The sequence below is a fragment of the Grammomys surdaster genome, unplaced genomic scaffold, assembly GCF_004785775.1.
Source record: "Grammomys surdaster isolate TR1022 unplaced genomic scaffold, NIH_TR_1.0 751, whole genome shotgun sequence".
Classification (NCBI taxonomy): domain Eukaryota; kingdom Metazoa; phylum Chordata; class Mammalia; order Rodentia; family Muridae; genus Grammomys; species Grammomys surdaster.
Window position 1 is genome coordinate 3,469,982 of NW_021605170.1, and position 23,062 is coordinate 3,493,043.

A 23,062-nucleotide genomic window follows, 5' to 3' on the forward strand; every position below is an offset into this window, starting at 1 on the left:
AAGAAGAGAGACATTTTCATCTTTCTAGAACAATCAGGAGAAAACGACATGTCACAGCTCTGTGTTTAGGGGACTCTTTAGAAGTGTTTTCCAGGGTTTTTTGTAGATGCAGTTAATCGATTATTTGACAGTTATGTCCAAAAAGAGGTGGGTTCATAATGCCTAGACCCATGTTAGAAAAACAGACTACAATGTCCACTTCCCCAGTGTGAGCCAGTCCATTTTATTTATTCAGCAATACGCATAACAAAGGGCAAACACAAAGCTCTCTGTCAAAGGGAGCATGACATATCCCAGGGGTCACAAGGCAGGCTGTGAGATGGATGTTAGTTTACTGGGCTCAGTTAGGTTCTGAATAGACAGCTTCCATCATATCGAGAGATCATGCAGATTGGGGAAAAACCTACATCTTATTTAATGTTTACTAAATTTCTAATCAATTTTCCAATCTAGATCTTGCCCTCTCCTCTTGGTCCCAGATTTTAAGTAATTGAGGGGTTGTACCCGTACTCTTAGACAACAGCAAGGAGAGGTAGGTGATTCAGCAGCCCTCCTGTCCTCTCATGAGAAAACCCTCAAAGACATTAGGGAGCAAAAACACAAGGCTTTTTGTCATACAAATTGGTTGCAGTAATTAATTGCAAGAGTACAAAAGTTTTTGGAGCAGAATGCATACAAACAGGAGAATCATAGTCAGCCCAAACCAAGAATCATTAAAATTCTTACAGAGATGCACATGTTCACTGCTTACAAAACCACGTTCTCACAGATATAGCATCTGAGATCATACAGTAAAAAATATTTTATATTTCATATAAAAATTCTTAACATATTTAAAAAAGGCTTTGATGATAGACAAGAAGAAATTTTGAGAATGCATTAATTTTTAGGATGCTCAGCAGATCACATGTCCTAGAAACCCTGGCTCCTGTTCTAGGCAAATGCCAAATGTAGGTCTATCCCAGGACTATAAGAGAAACCCAGATGAAGATTCCAGCAAAAAGAGAAAGGAGCAGAGAAGTCAGCCAAGATGGAATTCTGCCCACTGTGATACATGCTGCTTAAAAAACAAAACATAAATCTAAGCCAGTGGTAAGCATACATTGAGGAGATTTATACTGATGAGTCTTCATGGAGTTAAATATCAGATTACAAGGTCATATGAAAACATGTATGCAAATATGTAATGAGTTGAGGGGGGGGGAATGGAGTCCTGAAGATAAGACTTGAAAGATAAGGTTTCCATGACAGCATGCCTCTCAATCCACTTTCAATGTACACTTTTTACACCTCAATAATTTAAACAACAATTATTCACAAAACTCCGGTGTTGATATCTTTTTACTGCTTGATTCAGACACTGGGTTATTTGGTAAGATTTTTGGTTATGGTGTTTCATAATCATAAACAAGACCATCTCTCATCTTTATAACATAGGAAAGTTCATTCTTCTTTCCTGGGGCCTTGCTTTAGAACCGCTTTCGCCTCAAGTCTGATCGTTAGGTTAACATTTGTCTAAGCAAGTCTGCAAACGTTCTGTCACAGGAAGTGGAAGAGAATTGAGCAAACTGTCCTCGACAATCAGACAGCTCCGTTTCAGGGACTGACAGCCTTCCAGCTCCACAGGCAGTGTCTCCAGGTAGTTACCAATGAGTTCCAGGTGGGTGAGGTTTGAAAGCTCCCCCACCAGAGGGGACAAATCTGTTAGGCTATTCCTTCCCAAGAGTAGACACTGAAGCTTCTTGCACTGGAACAGCCCATCTGGTAGCATCTCGATCTGCAAGGAGAAAGGAAGTAGGTGAAACCAGTTTTGACTGGCTCTGGTAGCACATTCACATACTCACATCCTGTTCCTTTTCTTCAAAAACATGGCTGCAGCTCCACATTGCTTGTAAATTTAATGGAGCCATGACCAATGCTCTTGTGAACATCCACACCTTCTGAGTGAGAGTAGACAATTTAGTTGCTAACACTCCTAATGAGAGTCATAAAGAGAAAGCACTTACAGATTAAAGAAAACAAGCCAGTAACCAAAAGAATCATAATTACTGAGTCCTGGATGTGAAATAAATTACCCTCCAGAGTCTTCATAAAGAACTTATAATCAATGAGCAATGTTTAGAACCCCTGAGGGCAGGCAAGGCAATGTCCTAAGCTGCTTTTGTTTAGAGAATGAAACTCAAAAACTTCTTTTCAGTAGTCAACAAAGGCAGAGATGAAGAAGAGAAAGGTAATATGTACATGTACACGTCATCTCCACAGACACACTCTTCTGAGAGTCTGTCCTTCTTCTTGATCCCTCACATCTATGACAGGATTCATGTAGCACTGTGAAGTAATGTCAAATATGGTAACTAACCTGCAAACTAGGTCAACGTGAGGGCAGCTCTCCCTGAATGCTCCCCTACATGATGAACAGGACATCTACGTGTGCAGTGGAATGCGCTCACCACTCAGAGGCCACCGAGGAAGATGCTGAGCACATCTCATCCTGTCTACTCACTGCTCCAGCCTTGGGATGGACCACAAAGCTCATCTATACAAGTTTGTGACAATGTGGGGACTACTGTTAGCCCTTTGGTTCAGAAAGCAGTGTTGTTGTGTATGGATGAAGGGCACTAAGAGATCCTACAGTGTCCTCTGATGGCCAAATGCAAAACCACTGAGCCAGCTCTGAAGGAGAGAGTTCTCCTCAAAAGGACGCTTTTCGCATAAATTCAAAATCTCAAAAACTGTATTTAAAATGCTCATTCCATTCAAAACTCCCCTCTTCTACATGTTCCCTTCCCCCCTAGACCTGCTTACTGTTGAAGACAAATCTGAAGTTCACACTGCTATGCCTAACATCCATATTGATTTTCAGTACACACTGAGATAAGACACAAGCAAGGAAAACCTACATGCTAACTTCATTTCTTCTTAGGCACAGATATAACTGTGTGGATTCAGCACTGAAAGAGGCAGGCGTAGTAGAAAGGCACAGACCGTCTGCTTTGAAAGCTGTTCCTGCCAGAGCTCCTTGTAGCTCAGAGTTGGGTCCTGCTTAGATACATTCAGCTGGGACAGGGGAGACATGCTAACAACGGGGAAGGCTTGATTCCCTGGCACTCCGTGAACATGTACTGAATGGCTTCCATGGGTGCCAGCTGCCCAGGCGTGGGGGATAAAGTGCTGAGCACCACATGGGCCTCTCAGCTTTTTTGTCTGAGGCAGCCTGCATGAAGACAGCCTCTGATCTGGGAGGGACAGTTCTGGCTGTGGGGCTGTACACTGTAATGCTTAGCAGCTTTCCTTATATCTAGCTGCCAAGAACACTCTTCTCCCTGGTTTTAACAACCCCAAATTATCTTCAGCCAATGTCTGCTGAAGGAGCAGAATCACCTCCAGTCTGGAGAAGTGCTTCACACCAAGGATGCATGTGTCCCCAGTGGCAAGGAAAGCATGCCAGCACTCACAGCCTCCGGGAATTTCAGTCCCCTTCTTCCTTCAACTCCCTGTGGCCCCAAATGTGTAAGGACTTATTTCTCCCCTAGGTGCTCGTCCTGAGGGACAGCCTGAACCACTCTGCCTGTGCTGCTAGATTCTTAATCTTCTCCCACAACTCTGAATTTGTGGTGTGTGTGTGTGACTGCTGAAGGCCCTCAAGAGAGGAGAGAGATGGCACTAGGAAGTGCACAGTGTCAGAGATGGGACAATGCCAGAGGCTTCCAGGCCCTCTGACTCTGCACCTGGGTCACCGAGGTGTCATCTAAGGAACTCAGTCAAGGTCAGTGCCCAGCTGAGATGTACTGTCCTGACTTACCTATTCTAACCGGAAGTTCCTAAGTTAAGAAGGAGCTCTGTTAGGAAGTCAAGCCTTCCCTACAATTAAGTAATTCTATCCTAAGCTAAACTATTTACATTTAAAAAAATAGTTTACCTTGAAGTTCATAGCACCAAACACACTTGGCTTGGAACAGTATGTTTTATAAACATGATTCATGGTCTGGGATGTCCCTCTGGTGTTGGAGTGCTTGTGTAGCATGCTTGATGCTCTGGGTTCGATCTCTAGGTATGTGTAAACTGTTGTGTGATGGTGCCCGCCTGCCTGTAATCCTAGCATTGCATAGAGGCAGGAAGATAAGAGTTTGAGGTCTCCCTTGACAGTGTAAATCTGGAATACTTGAGATCCTATTTTCAAAAGAAGTTCTATAAAATTGTATGTAATTCTTTGAACATGCCTCTTTCATGCCTGTATCATACATGATCTCTGTATTTTTACATTAGTCATTAAGGTATGTTCTGTGGAACATTTGATCTTCCCACAAGTTCCTAAGAAAAAGGTATCTTGCTCAAATTCTTGTGGCAAAGCAAGTCTCCTCTTGGAGAAGCAAAGTGTGTATTTACATGTTAAGGGAACTGAGGAATCCTGGGATGAAAACTGATTCAAAAAGACATACTGGCTATTTTCCATGCAAACCCTCTTACCCTCCTGAGCAGGGGTCCTGGGGGCTCTGCCATGAACACTTGTCCCCTGGAGGACTCCCCTGGCTTAGGAACTCTCTACTCATGGCTTGGTGGAAAGCAGATCATTTGAGAAACAGATACTATCCTATTCTTGTGTCCCCAGGTCCCCTGTATCTAGAGAACGGTGTTCAGGAAGTGAGAATCTGGTGTTTACACTTGAACTGGAGACTGGCACTGTTTCAGAGAAATGACAACAACACAGAACCTCTCCTGTGGGGAGCAAGGACTACAGTAGTTTCTAGAATGGTGTCCAGGCCCAGCACAGTTGTAAGAGCGCTGTTAGCATTGTACTGCTGTGCTTGATCTCGGCTCTGGTCCTTGCCCTGCCTTTCTTTCTTGTTGATTATTTCCCAGTTTGGTTTTGCAGACTTTGCTTTCCAGTGATGCTATGTGCTGCTTACTGTCCTCTTAGTAAGTAGCATCTTACTCATATTACAGTACATATTATACACCCATTGTGACTGTCTAATTTATAATTTTCATGAATATTTCAGTTTCCCGTGCAGAACCATGAGAATGTCAAGATTAGATGGTACTTTGATATTGGCACCTCCACCTGAAATGTGAACCCCCACCTTTCCTTAATGATCCCACTGAGTGGCTGAAAACCAGTCTAGATGGGTCCCGCCCCAAGTCAGCGCCTTTTTCATGTTAAATGAACATTCACTTTCCTGGGGATGGTATGGCCAGATGAGAAGGCTTATCTAACTGTTCTATTCACCAAAATTTGTTCAAATATTTGAACAGGAGTACTGAAGAATACTCTCTCTGTCTTCCCCTGCCTAACTCCCCACTGCCAGGACAAACTAGTTTCTTTTTAAACAACAATATATTTTTTTAAAGTTACTCATTCTTTCATAATTCCTAGCACACACTCTGTTCTTTGATGACAGTCTCTCCCATTATCTTCGTCTCTTACCTTTTCTCCCTCCCTCTGAACCACCATCTAACATGAGTCTATCTGTCTACCATCTTGTCTGTCTATCTATCTATCTATCTATCTATCTATCTATCTATCTATCTACCTATCCATCATCTGTCTGTCTGCCTATCTACTGTGTGTTATTTATGGGACTGGGTGCATGTGAGCCATACTAGTGTCGTCTTTCTCTCCTTCCCCCATGAAGGTCCTGGACTCCCACTCAGGTTGCCAGGTATGGTGGAAAGCACCCTTCCCAGCTGAGCCATCCTAACACCTCTCTTTTGTGACCCACCACCTTTGATTAGAGTTTACTGTGTGCACGGACATGGGGTGTAGTGGGGGACCAAGGGGAACCACCTCCCTGAAGTGTCCTCCTCAATGGTCACCCCCTCCCTTTGATCTTTACTCTGCACCCTGAGGGAAATGTTCCTGACCCATTTACAGGTATCATGTTCTCCCTGGGGTGCTTAGCGATAGGCCCGCTTGGGTTTCAGAGACAAGGCACACAAGGCTATATCACTCTACTTTGGCCTATTAGAAAGCTAAGACTTTTCTGTGCTGTACTGTATCCTCCTTTGTGCATGATAACACTTTCAGACATGGCCAAGAAGTCCATAAACTTGGCATCAAAAGCATCAGTGGTCTTAGTTTGCCTAATCATGCCCTACAGAGCATAATGGCTGTTTAGTACCCGTGTGTACATGTGTGTGCATATCAGCACATGCAGTGTGTATTTTAACAGGCTTTTCAGGGAACTCTCATGTATGCCACTAGCCGTTATTGCTCCTACTGTAATTGTAACCCTCAAGCTCTGAGGGATTTCCCACTTCTCACAGGCTGGGCACACTTCTTGTATGTCTGAGTCTCTGCGTTCTAACAGGGCAACATGAGCTCCCTTCCTTAACTGTTTGTGTTTAAACGTGGATGCTGGAATAAGACTCCAGGAAGCCCCTAGCCTCAAATTATGGAACCAGGCCTTTCATTTTGAATTGCCTTTTTAAGGTTCACATGCAGACTGCAAGTACTTTTTTTGTCTTACTGTGCTACAAAAAGAATTTGTGCATAGTTCATAGAACCACCAGTTTAAAGGGTTAGTTTTGGTGAAATTAAAAATTTACCCAAAGTTTTCTAATTTATCAAATTTTCTAAAATTTGGTAATTTTCTACTTATCTAAAGCTTTCTAAATACTCAAGATCTTCCCTTACAAAAGTCAGCTCTGTTACAACTAATGAATAAGTTTAAATACTTTAGTAGTGATATTTATGCAGGAAATGGGAGAAGAGAATAAACAGAACACTCATTGAGATGCTGTTTGTTCACAGATACCTGTGAGATGAGAATCCGATACTCAGGACTTTGGTAATTTATCACGATCACAGGGGACGAGGCTCAGCTGGGAGAATGCTTAGTATGGACGCCCATCCACCAATTTCCCTGTGTTACAACACCCCTCAAGCGCAGTGTAACCTCACACTGGCTGACGGAAGGAAGAACAGATTCACTCACGTTATTGTTGGTCACAGCAAAGTACTGCAGATTGGTCAGGTACTGGATTTCCTCTGGAATGAAGGTCAGATGGTTAAAGCTTAGATCCAAGTAGTGTAGTTTGGTGCATAGAAAAAGTTGCAAGGGCAGACTCTCGATGTTGTTGTGACCCAGGAAGAGCTGCTCCAGGTTAGACAGCGCTCCGATCTGCGCGGGGATGTAAGCGATGTTATTGTGCCAGAGCTTCAGGCAAGAGAGGCTCGGGAGGTGCTGGAAGCTGATGATCTCCTCTACTGTCTTGAGGTTGTTCTCCTTCAGGTCCAGCTCATGCAGGTTGTTGAGGCTGAAAATGGAGTGGGGGATGCGCTCCAGGTCGCAGCTGAGGAGCTCCAGGCTTTTCAGGTTGACCATCTTCTTCAGGTTGTTCAACACAACCAGTTTGCTTCCCTCATTGTCAAGAGACAGCTTCTGCAGGGAGGGCAGCAGGTCTGTCACCACCTGAGGGATCCGGGACAGGCTGCTCTTCAAGTAGAGGGTCCTCAGGTTCTTCAAGTCCTGGAAGCCCTCCAGGTGCATAGTAGTCAGCTGCTCCGGGAGGACGCAGCCCGACAGGTACAGTTCCTTGAGGTTCTTCAGGTGGAACACCCAGCGTGGGATCTTCCCCATCTCAGTAAATTTCAGGCGGAGGATTCTTAAGTTCTCCTCTAGAAAGGCCAGGGCTGGGTGATCGACCACCAGGGACGAATGGTATACATGGAGCTCCCTGAGGTTGATGAGCTGAGAGACGGCAGCTGGCAGCTTGACCTCGGGGATGAGCTCCAGGCTCAGCACTTCCATCTCTGTCAACTCAAAGACGTTATCTGGAAGACCACTGAGCATGAACAGATGCAGCTCGACCTTGTCCTGGGAGTTTTTCACAAGCTTGCTTTTCAGTCTCTCCACGGTCCACTCGTTGTTGAGGTTGATCTGTTTCAGTTTGTTCTCGCTGACCTCCGACAGGAAGATGGAGAAGCGCTTGGAGTACAGGGGATCGTACTGGTCGGCCAGATGGAGGATGAAGGCAAAGTCGTTCTTGACATCGGGGATATCGCTGTAGTTGCTTTTCTCTCTGAGGGCCTCAAAGGAGTACTGCTTCAAGGAACTCCTCAGCATCCACCACAAGCTGTAGGTCGACGTGAGACCATAAAGCATCACCAGAATGACATAAAATGAAGCCAGGACCTTAAAGATTTCTGCCAAGGAGTAGACACACTGGTAGCGCTTATAGCCTGTAAATGCCTGCACATCGATTGAACAGTCGATTTCTAGAGTTATGTAGCTGAGAAAGTATGGGACATAGGTTATAATAAGGACAAACAGGATGACTTTGACAATTATCTGTTTCAGGTACACCCGGTAAATGATGTCCCTCTGCTCCACATGCAGGCGAAACCTCTTCACTTTTTCAAAGATGGCTTTGGCTTGTTCACCCTCCTTCTTGTCCAGGACACTAGAAGTTGGGCTTTCTATGCCAGGTGACTCCAAGCCTGGTTGTGGGTAGGGCAATGACTGCTTGCTGGCGTCAATGTCAGCAGATCCCCCTGAGGTTGAGAGCAAGGTTTTGGACTTGGAGAGTTTCAGGGGCCTCACTGACTGTTCGGCCACTGTTTCTGACAGGGCGCGCGTGGTCCACGGAGAATCGAAGCACTTGTGGAGGATGGACACAAAGTGCTCCAGCCTGGAGCTGGTACTGGGGTAGTGAAGCCAGAAGTTGCTGCAGGCTGCGAAGATGAGGGTGTGCAGAAGCACCAAATAGGGGAAAAACTTGGCGAACCAATGGAGCTGTTTCTCGTAGCAGACAGCGTCAATGTAGGAGTACTGCTGCCGGTGCAGGTCGTTCTGGATGCGGAGCGGCAGTGGGAATGGCAGGCCCGAGTTAGAAGACGCGTTCTCGCTGGCTTTCAGGAGGTCCAAAGGCACGGTGCACTGATTGTTGAATTCCACCTTGCAGGGAAGACAGCACAGGACCCTGCTCTGGGTGAGCTGCAGGGCTCCAGCCAGCACGGCCACCAGCAGCATGATGAGGGTGATGTAATACCAGAAGACGTCCCACCACGGCTTCAGTATGTGGTAGGATGACTGGGCATCCGCTAAGCATTTTAACTCTGTTAGTGTAATCATGACTCCCTTGTAGAGAGGAGAAACTGGAGGAGAAAAGAGAGGAGGAGAGGTTGCTGAAACCATTCAACATGCCGTTGTGTTTGTATTTAGACACGGGGCCTCGGGTAGCTCAGCCTGGCTTCAGACTCATGGTGAGGCTGATGCTTCCCCTGAAGCTCCCGATCCTCCTGTCTCCACCTTCCAGTTGCTGGGATCACACTGCATGCCCCACCACAAGGGGCCAGAGTGCATGCATTTAAAGAGAAAGCTCCTCAGACACACTTATTCTACCTACTCAGTGAGATGTCAGCAGATGGGAAAAATCCACAGACTGATCCCGGGGCTCGTACGGCTTCTGGTTTTATCTCTAACCTAAATCACACTGAACTATAAAATCCCTTATTTGGGGACCATTTGGTGGCATATGTATAAAGGGCTTTGGGGACAGATCTGAGGCAGCTCTTCAGGTAACCTTCTGTTGTTCTTCACTCCAAGGCTGTGCTTACACTATGTGTCTTGTCTACCCTGAAGAAGCCCCTTTCCAGATAGAGCCTGTGTCTGGAGTGTTGTTTACCATCTAAGTGTTGTTTTGACCCCCTGCAAAGAGCCTTTCTCTGCAAGCTCTGCTTCCTAAAAGTATCCCTCAGGTTTGGAGGACTCCACCCATTCCTCATAAGGCAAATGGCCGCTGAATGTATTTCCCCTTTCTCTCTGGCCTTCACTAAGTAACTTGACTGTGAAAAACCCAGGGCAGAAACAACAGCAACAGTTTAAAAAAGAATGAAGAGAAGCTCTGAAGAGAACAAGGGGGCTTCGTGTTTAACAGGACAATGCAGAGGTGAAGAGACACACAATGTGTGCCCTTTGTTGATTATTCTTACCTTTGAAAACAAGTTATATTTTATTTTGTTCACACAGAAAAGAACTCAGACCTTTTAAAATAAATGAACTCATCAATTATGTTTTCTGTGAACCCCTCTAGTGTGTTCATGACACTTGGGGGTCTACAGAGAATTTCCTGTTTATCCCACGTAACCATTTGGGACTAGGATGACAAGCAAGGTTATGTGATTGTACTGAGCCTGCAAGACTATGTGATTGCGGTGAGACCGAGGCCAAGTGAGAAGAAAAAGGGTCAGATCTCAAAAGCATCAAGTCCTCAAGAACACCAACTCAGCACTGCTTACACCATTTGTGTTTAGAGACACCAATTACTAAGATCCAAATCACCTGTAAGACAGCAGAGTGTTACTTACAAAGGACCGTTTGGATCTAGCACGGCATTTGGTTGGATAACAGCAAGAAAATCACAGTAACTGGCAGGGCACATCCACCCTGTGTCCAAGAGCTTTTTCTTGCCTTCCTGCGTGGTAAGTCATCACCTTCCCAGGGCCTTAATCACTCTCTAGGTACCATTTCACTGGGAGCATCCCAGAGAAGCCTCTTTGGTTCTCCTGTAGAGACTGGTACCCAACCTTGAGTCCTAGGAGTGCTGCAAGCTAAGTCCCTGGAGTCTGTTACGGAGGCTGTTACAGGTCAACTCTCTCCCGTGTTGACATCCTTGTCATGTCCTGCCCATCTGACACATATTCTTGCCAGCTTTTCTACTTCTTAAGACACCCCTCGATTCCTTATTTTACATCCCAGAATGGACTTCTCTGGGAATAGTATTGTATATATCCAACTTCCTCCGCTTGTCTACAAAATTTGACAGGGCTTCAGTACTTTCCTCTTGCTTAGTAGGACTGATCCCTAACTCTTCCCATCCTGTCTTCCCCTCACTGCAGCTAATCTTGCTCTCCATCCTGGTCCTGAGAGAATTACACCACGCTAACAGAATGTTCTATTAGTTATTTGGTCACAAAATACTGTGAACTCAATAGAAAGGAATCAAAGAAAACATTACTGGGTGAAATAACATTAAAAATGCCTTTATGCATTTTAGTCTAGTGTGCACACTTTGAGTCAATCATGTGATAACAGTTATGCTCTAATAATGACCCAGCCTTTGGTCATGTTAACTGTGATCCCAGATAATTTGGGGCCAGCAGTTCTGTTCCTATGCAATTAGATTCTACTTGGAACATAACACTCAGTTCAAGATGAAACAGGACAAAAAAAAAATGGTCAGGTGTGGTTACCTCAAATCATCCCCTGTGGAAGATCATGAGGAGGGGGTGACAGTCATTAGGGAGAGAAGGGAACATTTCTGTGCACTCTGGAGCCTGATATGACATTGGCTGCCATCGATCAGACACTACTGTGGCAACCAACAGAATAGCCGGGCTGTGTCGTCACGGTAATGAAATAAGACTCGTGGTATAGAGGTGACTAGGTCTCTGATAATGATAATGGGGCTGTTAACATTCCCTCCAGAAAGCATCGGGAGTTTCTCCAGACCCCCTGCTGAGATTCTATCTCCCACTCCCAATCTTGCCCCTCCCTGGAGCTACACAGTTTTGGGGTGTGCTAGTTTAAGGCATGGGAGGAGATGGGAATTGGAATGGGGAGAATGGAGAGTCAGGGGGCTGGAGGAGAGGGAACTTTTACAACATTGCAAGCTCATAGCTTCTGTGGTTTGTGGCCTGACTTCCTGTCAGTAACCCCAACAAACCCATTAGCTTACCAAGCAGGATTATTTATAGGTACCTCACCTGAGTGAATGGATATTTGTGTCTCCATATAAAAAAGTAGCAACGTGCACCTCATGGATGAAGGAACACATGGGTTTGTCTCAGTGGCAGAAATAGATGGGTAGAAGGTTTATAAAGGAGGACATGTTTGAGGAGGAAGGATCTCATGTAGCCCAGGCTGGCTTAAATTTGATAATGTAGCCAAGGTTGACCTTGGATTTCTGGTAGGATTATAAACATGCTACCATGCAAGGCTAGAGTCATCTAATTTCAGGTCTCTGTCCTATCTGGGTCTCGACGGATAAAATGACTGCCCACCAGGAACATTACAATGGGATATTTTGTGATAGAAAATAAGAGTGGATCATATCTCTAAGGGCATTTCCAGCCTGAGTTTATGATCTTATTCATTCCCTACAGTTCTTGAGAGTCATTTAAAATTTCAAACTGATACGTGGAGAAACAACAGCTCAAGCAATGATAAAAAGTTCTGACAGGAGTAGATTGCTCAACAAAGACTTCAAGCCAACACTGACCCACTCAGCACTGAACACAGTTATACTTACTATTATAAATAAAAATGAATCAAATCAGTTATGCTTCAATCGGGAGGTCTACACCTTTTGAAGTTTCTCAGATACACCATCTCTGACTTTGTCTTCATTCTATGAGAAAGCAAAGATATCTTGGAGATAACTGTTTTCAGAGACACTCTCCATCAAATGTCACACAGGGATATATTTTGTGTGGGTTGTCACCTAGGGCATATCCTGGTAAACCTCTGTAGACAGGATCCCTCCCACATGCATCAAACTATTCCCTCTCCCCGGACTTCCTTTCAATTTTGGAGAAGTTTCTTGCTGAAATGTCAGTGTATTTAAAAACTCTCTATAACACTTAGCCCTTGCCGGGCGGTGGTGGCGCATGCCTTTAATTCCAGCACTTGGGAAGCAGAGACAAGTGGATTTCTGAGTTCGAGGCTAGCCTGGTCTACAGAGTGAGTTCCAGGACAGCCAGGGCTACACAGAGAAACCCTGCCTTGAAAAACCAAAAAAAACAACACTTAGCCCTCCCCGACTATTTTACATATGTTAGTCTCTTGTCCAGCCTCATGTGCAAAATGTCTTCCCTGTATCTGTCAGTCTGCTTATTGAACTGTGAAATTTCTATACCAGCTTAAAATCATGTATCTGCTCAAATCATAATTCACAGTGTTATGAAAATTTAGCCGACCAAGCTCATCAGAAAAGTCACAGGGTAATAACATTATTTCCACATGGGGCTCAGATATACAGCTGTATTTCCCTGAAATGATATAATTAGACATAGCCAGCCTTTGTGTTAATATTATTTTACCTTGCAGTTGGTAAAAGCCCACCCTTGGCATCTACTTTAATCACTCATGGTAGTTAATCACACATGCATTGATGACCTTGAGCTGTAAGAACATTTTGAAATGCTAGCATTGATTTTCCAGTGCTAGGAATTGAGTACAGGGTCTTTGGACAAGTGAAGCCCATGCACTGCCCTTGAGCTCCGTCCACAGCTTTCAGTAATTTTAACTGAGCATAGAAATTATATTTTAGTGTCCATAGAACCTTCTTGAGAAAGGTTGGGCAAGGTTTATAGTTGCTGAGAAGGTATCATCCTTTAATACATGGTTAGGTACTTAGAACCCAGTAAAGGATGTGAATCTCACATTGCATTCATGCTAGCTTTAGCACTACTCCTGTGTGGGCTGGTATTGTTGAATATGTTTGAAATTTCCTTCATGCTTATAAAGTCATGTATATAGCACCATTAGTTAGAAATCACCATAGAAACCCAGGCTGTTCTGAGGGCTAGAAAGCACTTTGAATGTGTGACTGCGTAACTGCTGGGAGTTTTAGGTACCAGGGGAATGGGTGTGGCTCAGTGGTAGAGCACGCAGGGCTAGCACGTGTGAAGCCTGTGTTAAATTCCCAGCACTGGAAATAAAAATGGATATCTGAATCTAGATATGGAGGTAGAAGCAGATGGATCTCTGTGAGTTCAAGACCAGCAAATTCCATGACAGCCAGGGCTCTATATAGAGGCCCTGTCTCAATAAAATCAAAACCAAAAAACAAACAAAAAAGGTATTTGGTGCTTAAAACATTATTTTAATAGTCTTCTACTGCATTGCAGATAACTTATTGGGAAATTCTACTGTGATTGGTAAACATCATGGCCAGCATGATGCTCAACATCATGGTATTTCTTAGACAGCAGATTTTCTTAAGTATGACAGGTACATTTTCTCCATCACAGAAAGAGATATAAAGCTAGAACTGATGGCAATCGTGTACAATAATCTTAAGGAGAAACTACGACGAATGAACTGTTCAGAGTAAGCCATAAGGTTTTGCCTTATCTATTCCAACAGGACATTAACTGTAAACTTTCTCCATCTGGCTTTTAAACCATGACCAGGCATGACTATGCTGCTTTGCATACATGCCAGGATATGTGAACGTTTGATATATGAATGTGGCCCACATCAAATCTCAAGGTCAAGCTCAGACACTGGTTAGTAAGACTTTCCTCACATCAGCTAACCCACCAAAACATCATAACTTTGATAAAGTTCTTACTTATATGATCAAATAAAAATATTTTACAGTTAATATCCGAATTGATTATCTATATTCAAAGTACATTTTATGTCAAACTTTTTCATACTTAAACAAGGCAGAAAGACACACACCAGGTCTTCTTCATACGTTATAAACATGAAAGACTGGCCCAAAGTACTCATCTTACCCAGTGTAACAAAACTGTCAGGGAAAAACAATTAAAACTGGAACTCAGATTGTACTCAGATTGTAAGCCTTGTCTACACCAGATCACATGACCTCAGTAAATCCAATTAACTATGCAACATCTCAGTTTTCTCAAGAGCTAGAGAAAAAGCTATTTAGTTCTTTGCCTGGCATCTGTATCAGAACTGAGTTCTATTATAGTACCAGAAACAAGGGTTCAAGTGTTTTCTGTGACTTTTCCAGTTACAAAGTTGAATACTTCATGAGTCCCTAGCTAAAGATCCCTGCTAAATATTTTCGACTGAACTAAGACTTCATCTTTAATTCCTTCATCAGAGTTTACAGATGCCGGAAAGGTCTGAAACCTTCTTGTATGTAATGCTGATTTTTCTGATTGACGTGTTTAGCGTGGGAGCCATTACGCCAGTGAACACGGTTTGTACTCCAGACCTTCTCCAGACCACATATTAGCAATGAGGAGGATTTGGTCCAAATGAGATCTCGGTTTCTAGCACACAAATGCACTAAATCACTTCAAAGAAAGAATGTGAAGAAGACTAATGGATTTTATGGTCCCAATCCCATTCCTTCGGCTTTTAAATCTCATTAAAAAGTCATCAAAGCTCTTCAAAGCATATGAATTCATCTGACAACCTCATCCCAGTGTGTCTAAGATGGGAATAACAACACTCAAGTTAGGCATCTTGATTTCCCAGTAGTCCTTCTTTTACTTTGAAATCATTTCCAAAATAACTAGCGAAAATAAACAAGCATTCTGAGTCATTAGATGCTGAGAACTTGAAGCTACTTCAAAGGCCTCAAGAGAGAAAGCAAGGTCTGGGTTCCCGATCTCAGGCAAACCATGGAAAGCAAGAGTTTCCTCCACAACAGTCTCCTATGCATGACCAGGCATGTTGGGTCACCAGAGGTCCCAAACAGTGGGACCACCAGCCAGGGACTGAAACTTCCGGAAGTATGACCCCAGTTTAGTTACTGATTATCCTAAGAACTTTTTCATAGTAACTGAAAGATAATGAACACAATCAGCTGAGTTAAAATTTATTAGGACCTAGTAAGCTCGGACAGATGTTCAGAAAAAAATGAAATCAAATGAATTCACATTTTGATCCTGTGACACTACAGGATCTTACAGTTTTAACACATTAAGATATCTTAATACGCAGGTGCCAAGCATGGGGAAAACATTCAGATGCTTGTGTATAGTGTCACATTCACAGTCATAGAACCTGGGAGACGGATGCAGAGTGAGGGCTCAGCAGCATACAGGTAGAAGAAGGGTTTTCACTAACTGGTCTCTATTTTGTATCTCCATGGCCCAAATCCCAGGAAGGTCCATTTATTGAGATTTTATAAGCCTTTTCCTTCACAGTTTTGGCCAGTCCAAAATGTCCTCATATACTAGTAAGGTTCTAACACTTGAACCTATGCAGCTCTCTGTTCAAACAAACCACTTACTGAAGAAGTCCCAAGGCTAGCCCAGAAGGGGAGAGGAAGCTAGCTGTACCTTTCTGTAGTAATACATGCACAGCTATGTGCCAACAATCTTCTGGCCATAAGTGTCTTTTTTACATGCAAAGCATACTAACTGTGGTGGTTTGATTAGGTAGAGCCTACACATGTAGATTCATGTGTGGGGATGCTTAGCCATAGGGAGTAGCACTATTAGAAGGTGTGGCCTTGCTGATAGTGTCTCTCTGGAGGTGGGCTTTGAGGTCTCCTATATTCAAGCTATGTCCAGTGTGACACAGTCTCCTTCTACTGCCTGCTGATCCAGATCTAGAACTCTCAGCTCCTTCTCTAGCACCATGTCTACCTGCATGCTGCATGCTCCCTGCCGTGATGACAATGGACAGGACCTCTAAAACTGGAAGCCAGCCCTAATCAAATGTTGTCCTTTGTAAGAGTTGCTGTGGTCATGATGCCTCTTCACAGCAATGAAGCCTAACTAAGACACTAACTCTCCTACAGAAGTTTCACCCACCATGGCATCAAGTTCAGGCTTGAGACTAGGATTGTGTCATCTAAATCATGTCTAGGATGCTATGGGACATCACATCTGGTTGAGAAGGGAGAGGAGCACTTCTGAGGTCACTGTGATTGAGGGTCTTGTACATGTGCCCTTTTATTTTTACTGTGAAACTGAGTGCTAAACAGTGGTGTCCTTTGTCTGAGGTTCGGACCTGAGATAATTTCTTTCTTGAGCCTCCGTGTGTAAGGTGCAGAAACAAGGGATTTTTTAAAAAAATCATTTTTTTAAGGATCCCAGATAATTTTAGACTGGAAATATTTCTTCTAAAGCCTGCTTAAAACCTGAACATTCCTTTATCCACCTATCTCCCAACACTTGGATTGCAGTGGCTATAAAAGGAGCCTCCAGTGCTCTGCTGAAAACCTGCCTGCAGACTCGCACCTGCAGCTCATCTGCCAACTCTTGTGCTCCATGTTGGTGGTTTGTTGAACTTTCTGTCCATACAAAAGAGGGTAGCAATCTACACCCCCAGTAACAGCTTCCTCACTGGTCCTCAACTACCAGGAAGACTGTATCTTCACTGAGCTTAAAGGTCTTCTCTGCCAGCTGTATGCTGTGCCCCTTTGATGGATTTCATTAGGGAAGTACCTCACATCAAGACACCAATTTCTGCCACTGTTAATTGGTCTATCCAAAAAAACAAAACAAACAAAAAACCCCAAATCTCAGTATCTAAAATAAACATTTCATTGTTTCTCACAGTTCTGTTCCACATGGTGTCTGTTGGGATGCTGAAATGAAGTGCCTGGGCCACTGCTGATCCTGGGCATTTGACTTGAGGCCTTCCCAATGACCAAGACTTTAAGCTGACTGTCAATGGGGCTGATTTCTGAGAGGAAATCAGCCCCATTGACAAGGAAGTGCCTTGGGTCAGATTCTGATGCTCTATGTCACTCATCCACCTTGGAAATGGTGTTAGCCCAAAACAGTAACAGGGCTTTAATCCACTGTGGTATGCTATGACTGTTCAGGGAAGGAACAGGGCCTTAGACACAAATTCTTTTTTTTTTTTTTTTTTTTTGGTTTTTCAAGACAGGGTTTCTCTGTGTAGCCCTGGCTGTCCTGGAACTCACTCTGTAGACCAGGCTGGCCTCGAACTCAGAAATCTGCCTGCCTCTGCCTCTGCCTCCCAAGTGCTGGGATTAAAGGTATGCACCACCACCGCCCGGCTAGACACAAATTCTTTGAGAGGAATTATTTTACTCTGGCAAGCGCAGAACAGAACTGTTGTCTAGGTGTGGAGGGGTGGTCAGATCAGGAAAGGTAGGGAAAAAAAATACTCTGTGAGCACACAAGTCAGAGCTTCAGGGACAGAAGCTGTTATCAGCCAAAGAACAGACAAAGAAATGGAGAAAGGAAATGGCCATGTGGCAATTTCCTAATGAGTTTGTTAAGCAATCATAAGTAACTTTTAGATAAAAATCACTTTACTCATTGGAAGCCCCAGGAGAAAGGTACTGAACAAATAAATTAAGTTGAAATCCCAATGAACACGGGGCGTTTTTGTTTGTTTTTGTGACAGGATCTCACATAGCTTTGGCTAGCCTGGAACTCATTGTGTAGACTATGTTGGCTTCGATCTGCCTAAATTTGTGCTGAGAGTATTGTGTTCTACCATGGCCAGCTCTAAGCTGTTCTGAAAGTTAAAGAATGTTGTTTTAATCTGTTTCTACAAGCACAGAATATATTAAATTTATTTAATCATATCATATATTAAATTTAGATGATAATGATCTATTTTGGAACTATCGATAGCCAATGCTTTTAGTAAGCTACTATACCATCCATTTTGAATCTAAAATACATTGGTTTTGGCCTTGGAGTTTGTTACATAGCCCAGGCTAATCGAGGCCTCATGATCCTCCTGCCTCAGTTTCCTAAATGCTGGGATGATAATTATGTACAACCACACGGACTCTAAACCACATTTTAAATGACGGGAGGTGGAGCTGTATTATTGGAGTTGCTGGTGGGTAGATAATTTTACAGAGATGGTGTAAGTAAGAAGCAAAGCTCAAATCCTTCATCACTTCTCAGTATTTAAAAAAAACATTTCCTGACCAACTCCCCTAAACCCCACAATAAAGAAAGCTATAATAAATGGGGCCACACCCAGGCCCTCCATAGTCTCTTGTGACTCACATACTCCCCCCTCAGGTTCCCACACAGAGGACAGGAAGCATCCATAGGAACCTCATTCTTCTACCATGGCCTACTCTTCACAGAGCAGTCACGGGGACTATAGAAACCAGAGCTCACTCTTTATGGAATAAATAAAACCATTCAGGGTAGTTGAGTTGCTTCTCCACAGACAGAAGTACTTGGATTATAGCTCAGGGACAAGCTTGAAAACACTGTTAATAGCCTTCCTTAGAAGGCTGGAGAGATGGCTCAGAGGTTAAGAGCACTGTCTGCTCTTCTGGAGGCCCCGAGTTCAATTCCCAGCAAGCATATGCTGGCTCACAACCACCTATAATGAGATCTGGTGCCCTCTTCTGGCCTGCAAGATACAAGCAGGCAGAACACTGTATCCATAATAAATAAGTCTTTAAAAGAAAAATAGTCTTCCTTAGAAACACAAAGCTGCAAATATACTCAAGGAAACATTTATAATTCTAAAATATAAAAATGAGAAATTTTTAGATCTGGGATAGACCAATAAGTGATCTGGGATAGATCAATTAGTGATCTGGGATAGACCAACTAGTATACCTTAAATCTTAATGTAGCCATTCATTTAAATCCTTTCTCTAATGTTAACATTTGCATATTCAATGACGGAGAGCAAGCACACCAGAGCCAAACTAAGGACAGTCTTATCAATGTTCTCCCAGGACTTTGATCCTGTTAAACACAGAGTAGAAAGTTGGGCATGCCTCTTCTCCAGACCATGTGGCCTGGACCAAATGAGTAGGAGGATGAGAGAGACCCAGTAAACTCTGTGAGTGCCTCTTATGTAAGCTCTTCATGTTCTTAGGCCTAAAGGGAATGGATGAACATTCCTGCACAGCAGCACTAAAGACAGCTCGGAGCTTGGCCTACTCACACTCCAAATACTTATGATGCCTGCAATGTGCCAACACATCTGAGTCTTAGGGAAACAGAAGTGCATTCGACAGACACTGAACTATGAAAGAATCCCACTGGAAGAATGCCCAGCATGTACAAGGCCCCAGGTTCAACCCTTCGTTGATGAGTCTCTGCCCTTATGTATTTTACTGAGTAGGAAGAGAAGAAACACTCACCAAGCACACAGCCATGGCAAGATCAGAAGCACTGTGCAGACTATAAGCCTCAAGGAGGACGGTTTCTTTGGAGGACAGTCATTAGAAGAGAGATTAAAATAGAGTCAGAGGTCAGTCACCCAGCTGAGGAAGGTCACTACAGACAGAGAAAGCTGGAAGCTTGGGAGGTTTGAGGATCAGAAAGGGTGTACTCTGGCTAAAGCCAGGAACATTGGGGCAAAGAGAATGACAGCCAGCCTGCAGCCAAGGCACAGAGTTTGGAAACAACTCAGAAAAAACAGAGAGACCGCCGGTGGGAGCACCTGAGCGCAAACTCTGTTAACTTAAGCCAAGACTCACTTGGCTCAAAAGATTAGTGCATGGAAACACATACCCACTTCGGTGGATTTTTGTCTTTGTCTGAAAGAGTTCTAACACCAATAAACATAAAATAAAATTTAAAGGGCTGGAGACATGGCTCAGCGGTTAAGAGCATGGACTGCTCTTCCAGTCCTGAGTTCAATTCCTAGCAACCACAGGGTTGCTCACGACCATCTGTAATGGGATCCGATGCCCTCTTCTGAAGACAGCTACAGTGTACTCACATACATTAAATAAATAAATATAAGTTTGAAAAAACTTAAAAGAATATATACATACATACATACATATATATATATGTGTGTGTATATATATATATATATATACATATATATATATATTAATTTTTAAAAGAGGAAGGAAGGAAGGAAGGAAGGAAGGAAGGAAGGAAGGAAGGAAGTTGCCAGAGATTAGCAAACATCAGAGAGTAGTGCAGTAGAAGCAGGCCATCTTTACAAGATTGCTTCAAACATCCATGCACGGACAACTCAGGCTGGGATTCTGAGACCTGCATTGCAGCCTGGACAAGAATGCTGATTTGTGATTGGTTGGTGTGAAACGTCACTGAATGCTCACTGCTTTACCACTGAGTATCTATCCTGAATCACAAGCTCAGAGATGGGTGACACTTTTAAGGCAGGTATTGTATTCACCACTCTGGAGTCAGTGAGTGATTTCAGCCCCCAGCACCGTAAGTCAAACACTCTGCCACAGAGCTAACACAGCATACCTTCCATAGTTATGAAAAGGACTCATGTCTTCTGCATGCAAGTGTGGACAGGTTTACACTTCTGACTTGCTCACTCAAGAAAGGTATAGTTGAATAGAAACATGGCGGATGAGTTACATGAATCAACCTTGGGAACTGAGAATGGAGCTCACTTGGTATGGCATCTACCCAGAAGGCATAGAGCTAGGTTTGATTTTCAACAGGGCATAGAAGCATGGTGATATCTGGAATCTCAGCTCTTGGAAGGTTGAGTCAGGAGGGTTAGAAGTTCAAGGCCTTCCTTAGCTACATAGTGAGTTTAAGATCAGCCTGCCATCCAAGAGACACTGTCTCATAACCAATGAACCAATGGAACAACAAAAAGGATAACATGCCCAGATCAAGTAAGCAGGCGTGGACTTTAAATCTCTCATAGATTATTATAGTCCACCAGTCTTTAGTGATTAAACAAAAAAAGGAATCAATTAAACACACACATTTCTGCTTACAGAACTCATAGAGGGTGGGAAGATGACATTTTAATTAAAATAACACAGATTTAAATTTCTGCCTCATCAGTCTAAAAATATCAAAGCAATTTTACTCAAAACATCTGTAAGCATGGTGATCTCTTCCTGTATTCCTTTTTGCCCCAAGCTACCAACTAAATTGTAATAATCTGTGCCATGTGTTCAGCACTGGAAATGTTCATCTTACCCTATGAATGCTGGTCAACCGGAAACTCTGCAATTAGTTTTGATCTGAAGAATGCCTGAAGAGAAATCATAAGCACATTGTTATATTTTATGCATCCCAGGACTACAAGATCATTTCCCCCTTACATGGGTTTCAAACTCCCAACATAGATAAAATTTTTGTGAAAAGCACAAAATACAACTTTCAAAAAGCATGAGACAGAGATAGTCCTCTGACCTCTCAGCAAAGGGCTAGCTGACAGCTGGGGGAGACAATCAAAGCACAGTTTAACCATGGCAGTAATTCGAAAGGCATTTTAACAGAGAATGAAACATTGTATTAGACGCACAGACCCATACTATATCTCTCTTTTTAATATTTTCCATCTTCTACAAATAAAGAAATTGATATTTCTTAAGGAAGGAAAAAATGGAGAAAAAGTAAATTATTTGAGATAATTTCCCCTTGTTGAGTTTTGTTATTTTGTTGCTCCTGGCCTACTACTGGCAGAGACGCCACTAGAAAAATCCCTGGCCTAATTTCAAGGTTTCCTTTGGAATCTTACGGGATTTTTCATGTTGTAAAGTCTCCAGGCATTATTTTTGATTAAAGCATTATAAGTGTGTCAAGGTTTAAAAGTCATTCTCTGTTAGCAATAAAGCTACAAATATCTCTAAACTAGGCTCATATGGTCTCCCTCCCCTTCTCTCTTCCCCTTTGGGAATTGAACCTGTGCGTGCTAAGCAAGCACTCAACCATTGAGCTATATCCTCTTCTTCAGCCCTGGCCACATAACACTTTTGTATAGAATTCTAAAGTAGAGTCCTGGGCCAAAATGAAATGTTTAGCTTCTTTTTTTTGTTTTGTTTTGTTTTTTTGAGACAGGGTTTCTCTGTGTAGCCTTGGCTGTCCTGGAACTCACTCTGTAGACCAGGCTGGCCTCAAACTCAGAAATCAGCCTGCCTCTGCCTCCCAAGTGCTGGGACTAATGTTTAGCTTCTTATATGTAATGTCAATAGATGCACACACTTCCCACCCCAACCCCCAATTACACCAATAATCGTTCTGGCAAGCAGTATATCAGTTGATTTCTGAACAGAGTAGGAATTATCACTGAAACCACATTTAGAAAAACAAAACCTTCTCTAATTCCACACATGAACAAATATCTTGCTGTTGCCTTACTATGTGTACTGTTAACATTGGGTTGATCAAGCCCACCCTGTGACTTAACAAGCCTCACTCCTCTCTCTTCAAATTCACCCAAACCAGAGATGTATCCTGCTGAAAGAAACAGATGTCGAACTCAGTGGAGGCTGTCAGAAACACTACTTGTCATCTCAGGGTGAAGACATTGCTGTCAACTAAAGGCAACAGCACATTGTGGATCACTTTCCTTATCCAGGCCAAGAGGAACATTCAGGCTGATTTTAGAAACTGTAGCTGAGGTTAGCCTCTTTTCTCCTCCTCAGCAGAATGCAAAAGTACCAAGCTGGAAGAACGATTTGTGAAAATCCTAAATGGCAGTGCTGTTCA

At 43.2% G+C, this 23,062-nt stretch overlaps 1 protein-coding gene across 1 annotated transcript; it reads right to left on the minus strand.

Annotated features, from left to right (window-relative positions):
- Positions 1-203: 203 nt before the first annotated feature.
- Lrrc8b (leucine rich repeat containing 8 VRAC subunit B) lies at positions 204-21,604 on the minus strand. The gene is made up of 4 exons (XM_028782390.1): positions 21,548-21,604; positions 12,253-12,351; positions 6,936-9,097; positions 204-1,777 (listed from the first exon to the last, which is right to left on the minus strand). The coding sequence occupies exons 3-4, from the start codon at positions 9,072-9,074 to the stop codon at positions 1,505-1,507; spliced, it is 2,412 nt and encodes an 803-aa protein (XP_028638223.1). The 5' UTR covers positions 9,075-9,097; positions 12,253-12,351; positions 21,548-21,604; the 3' UTR covers positions 204-1,504.
- Between the last annotated feature and the right edge of the window lie 1,458 nt (positions 21,605-23,062).

Bases quoted from the DNA above. Each gene is read 5' to 3' on its own strand.
- Lrrc8b (XM_028782390.1), bottom strand. From the start codon at position 9,074: ATGATTACACTAACAGAGTTAAAATGCTTAGCGGATGCCCAGTCATCC. The intron at 1,778-6,935 runs GTGAGTGAATCT...TTCTCCTTGCAG, and splicing joins TTGCTGTGACCAACAATAAC to ATCGAGATGCTACCAGATGG.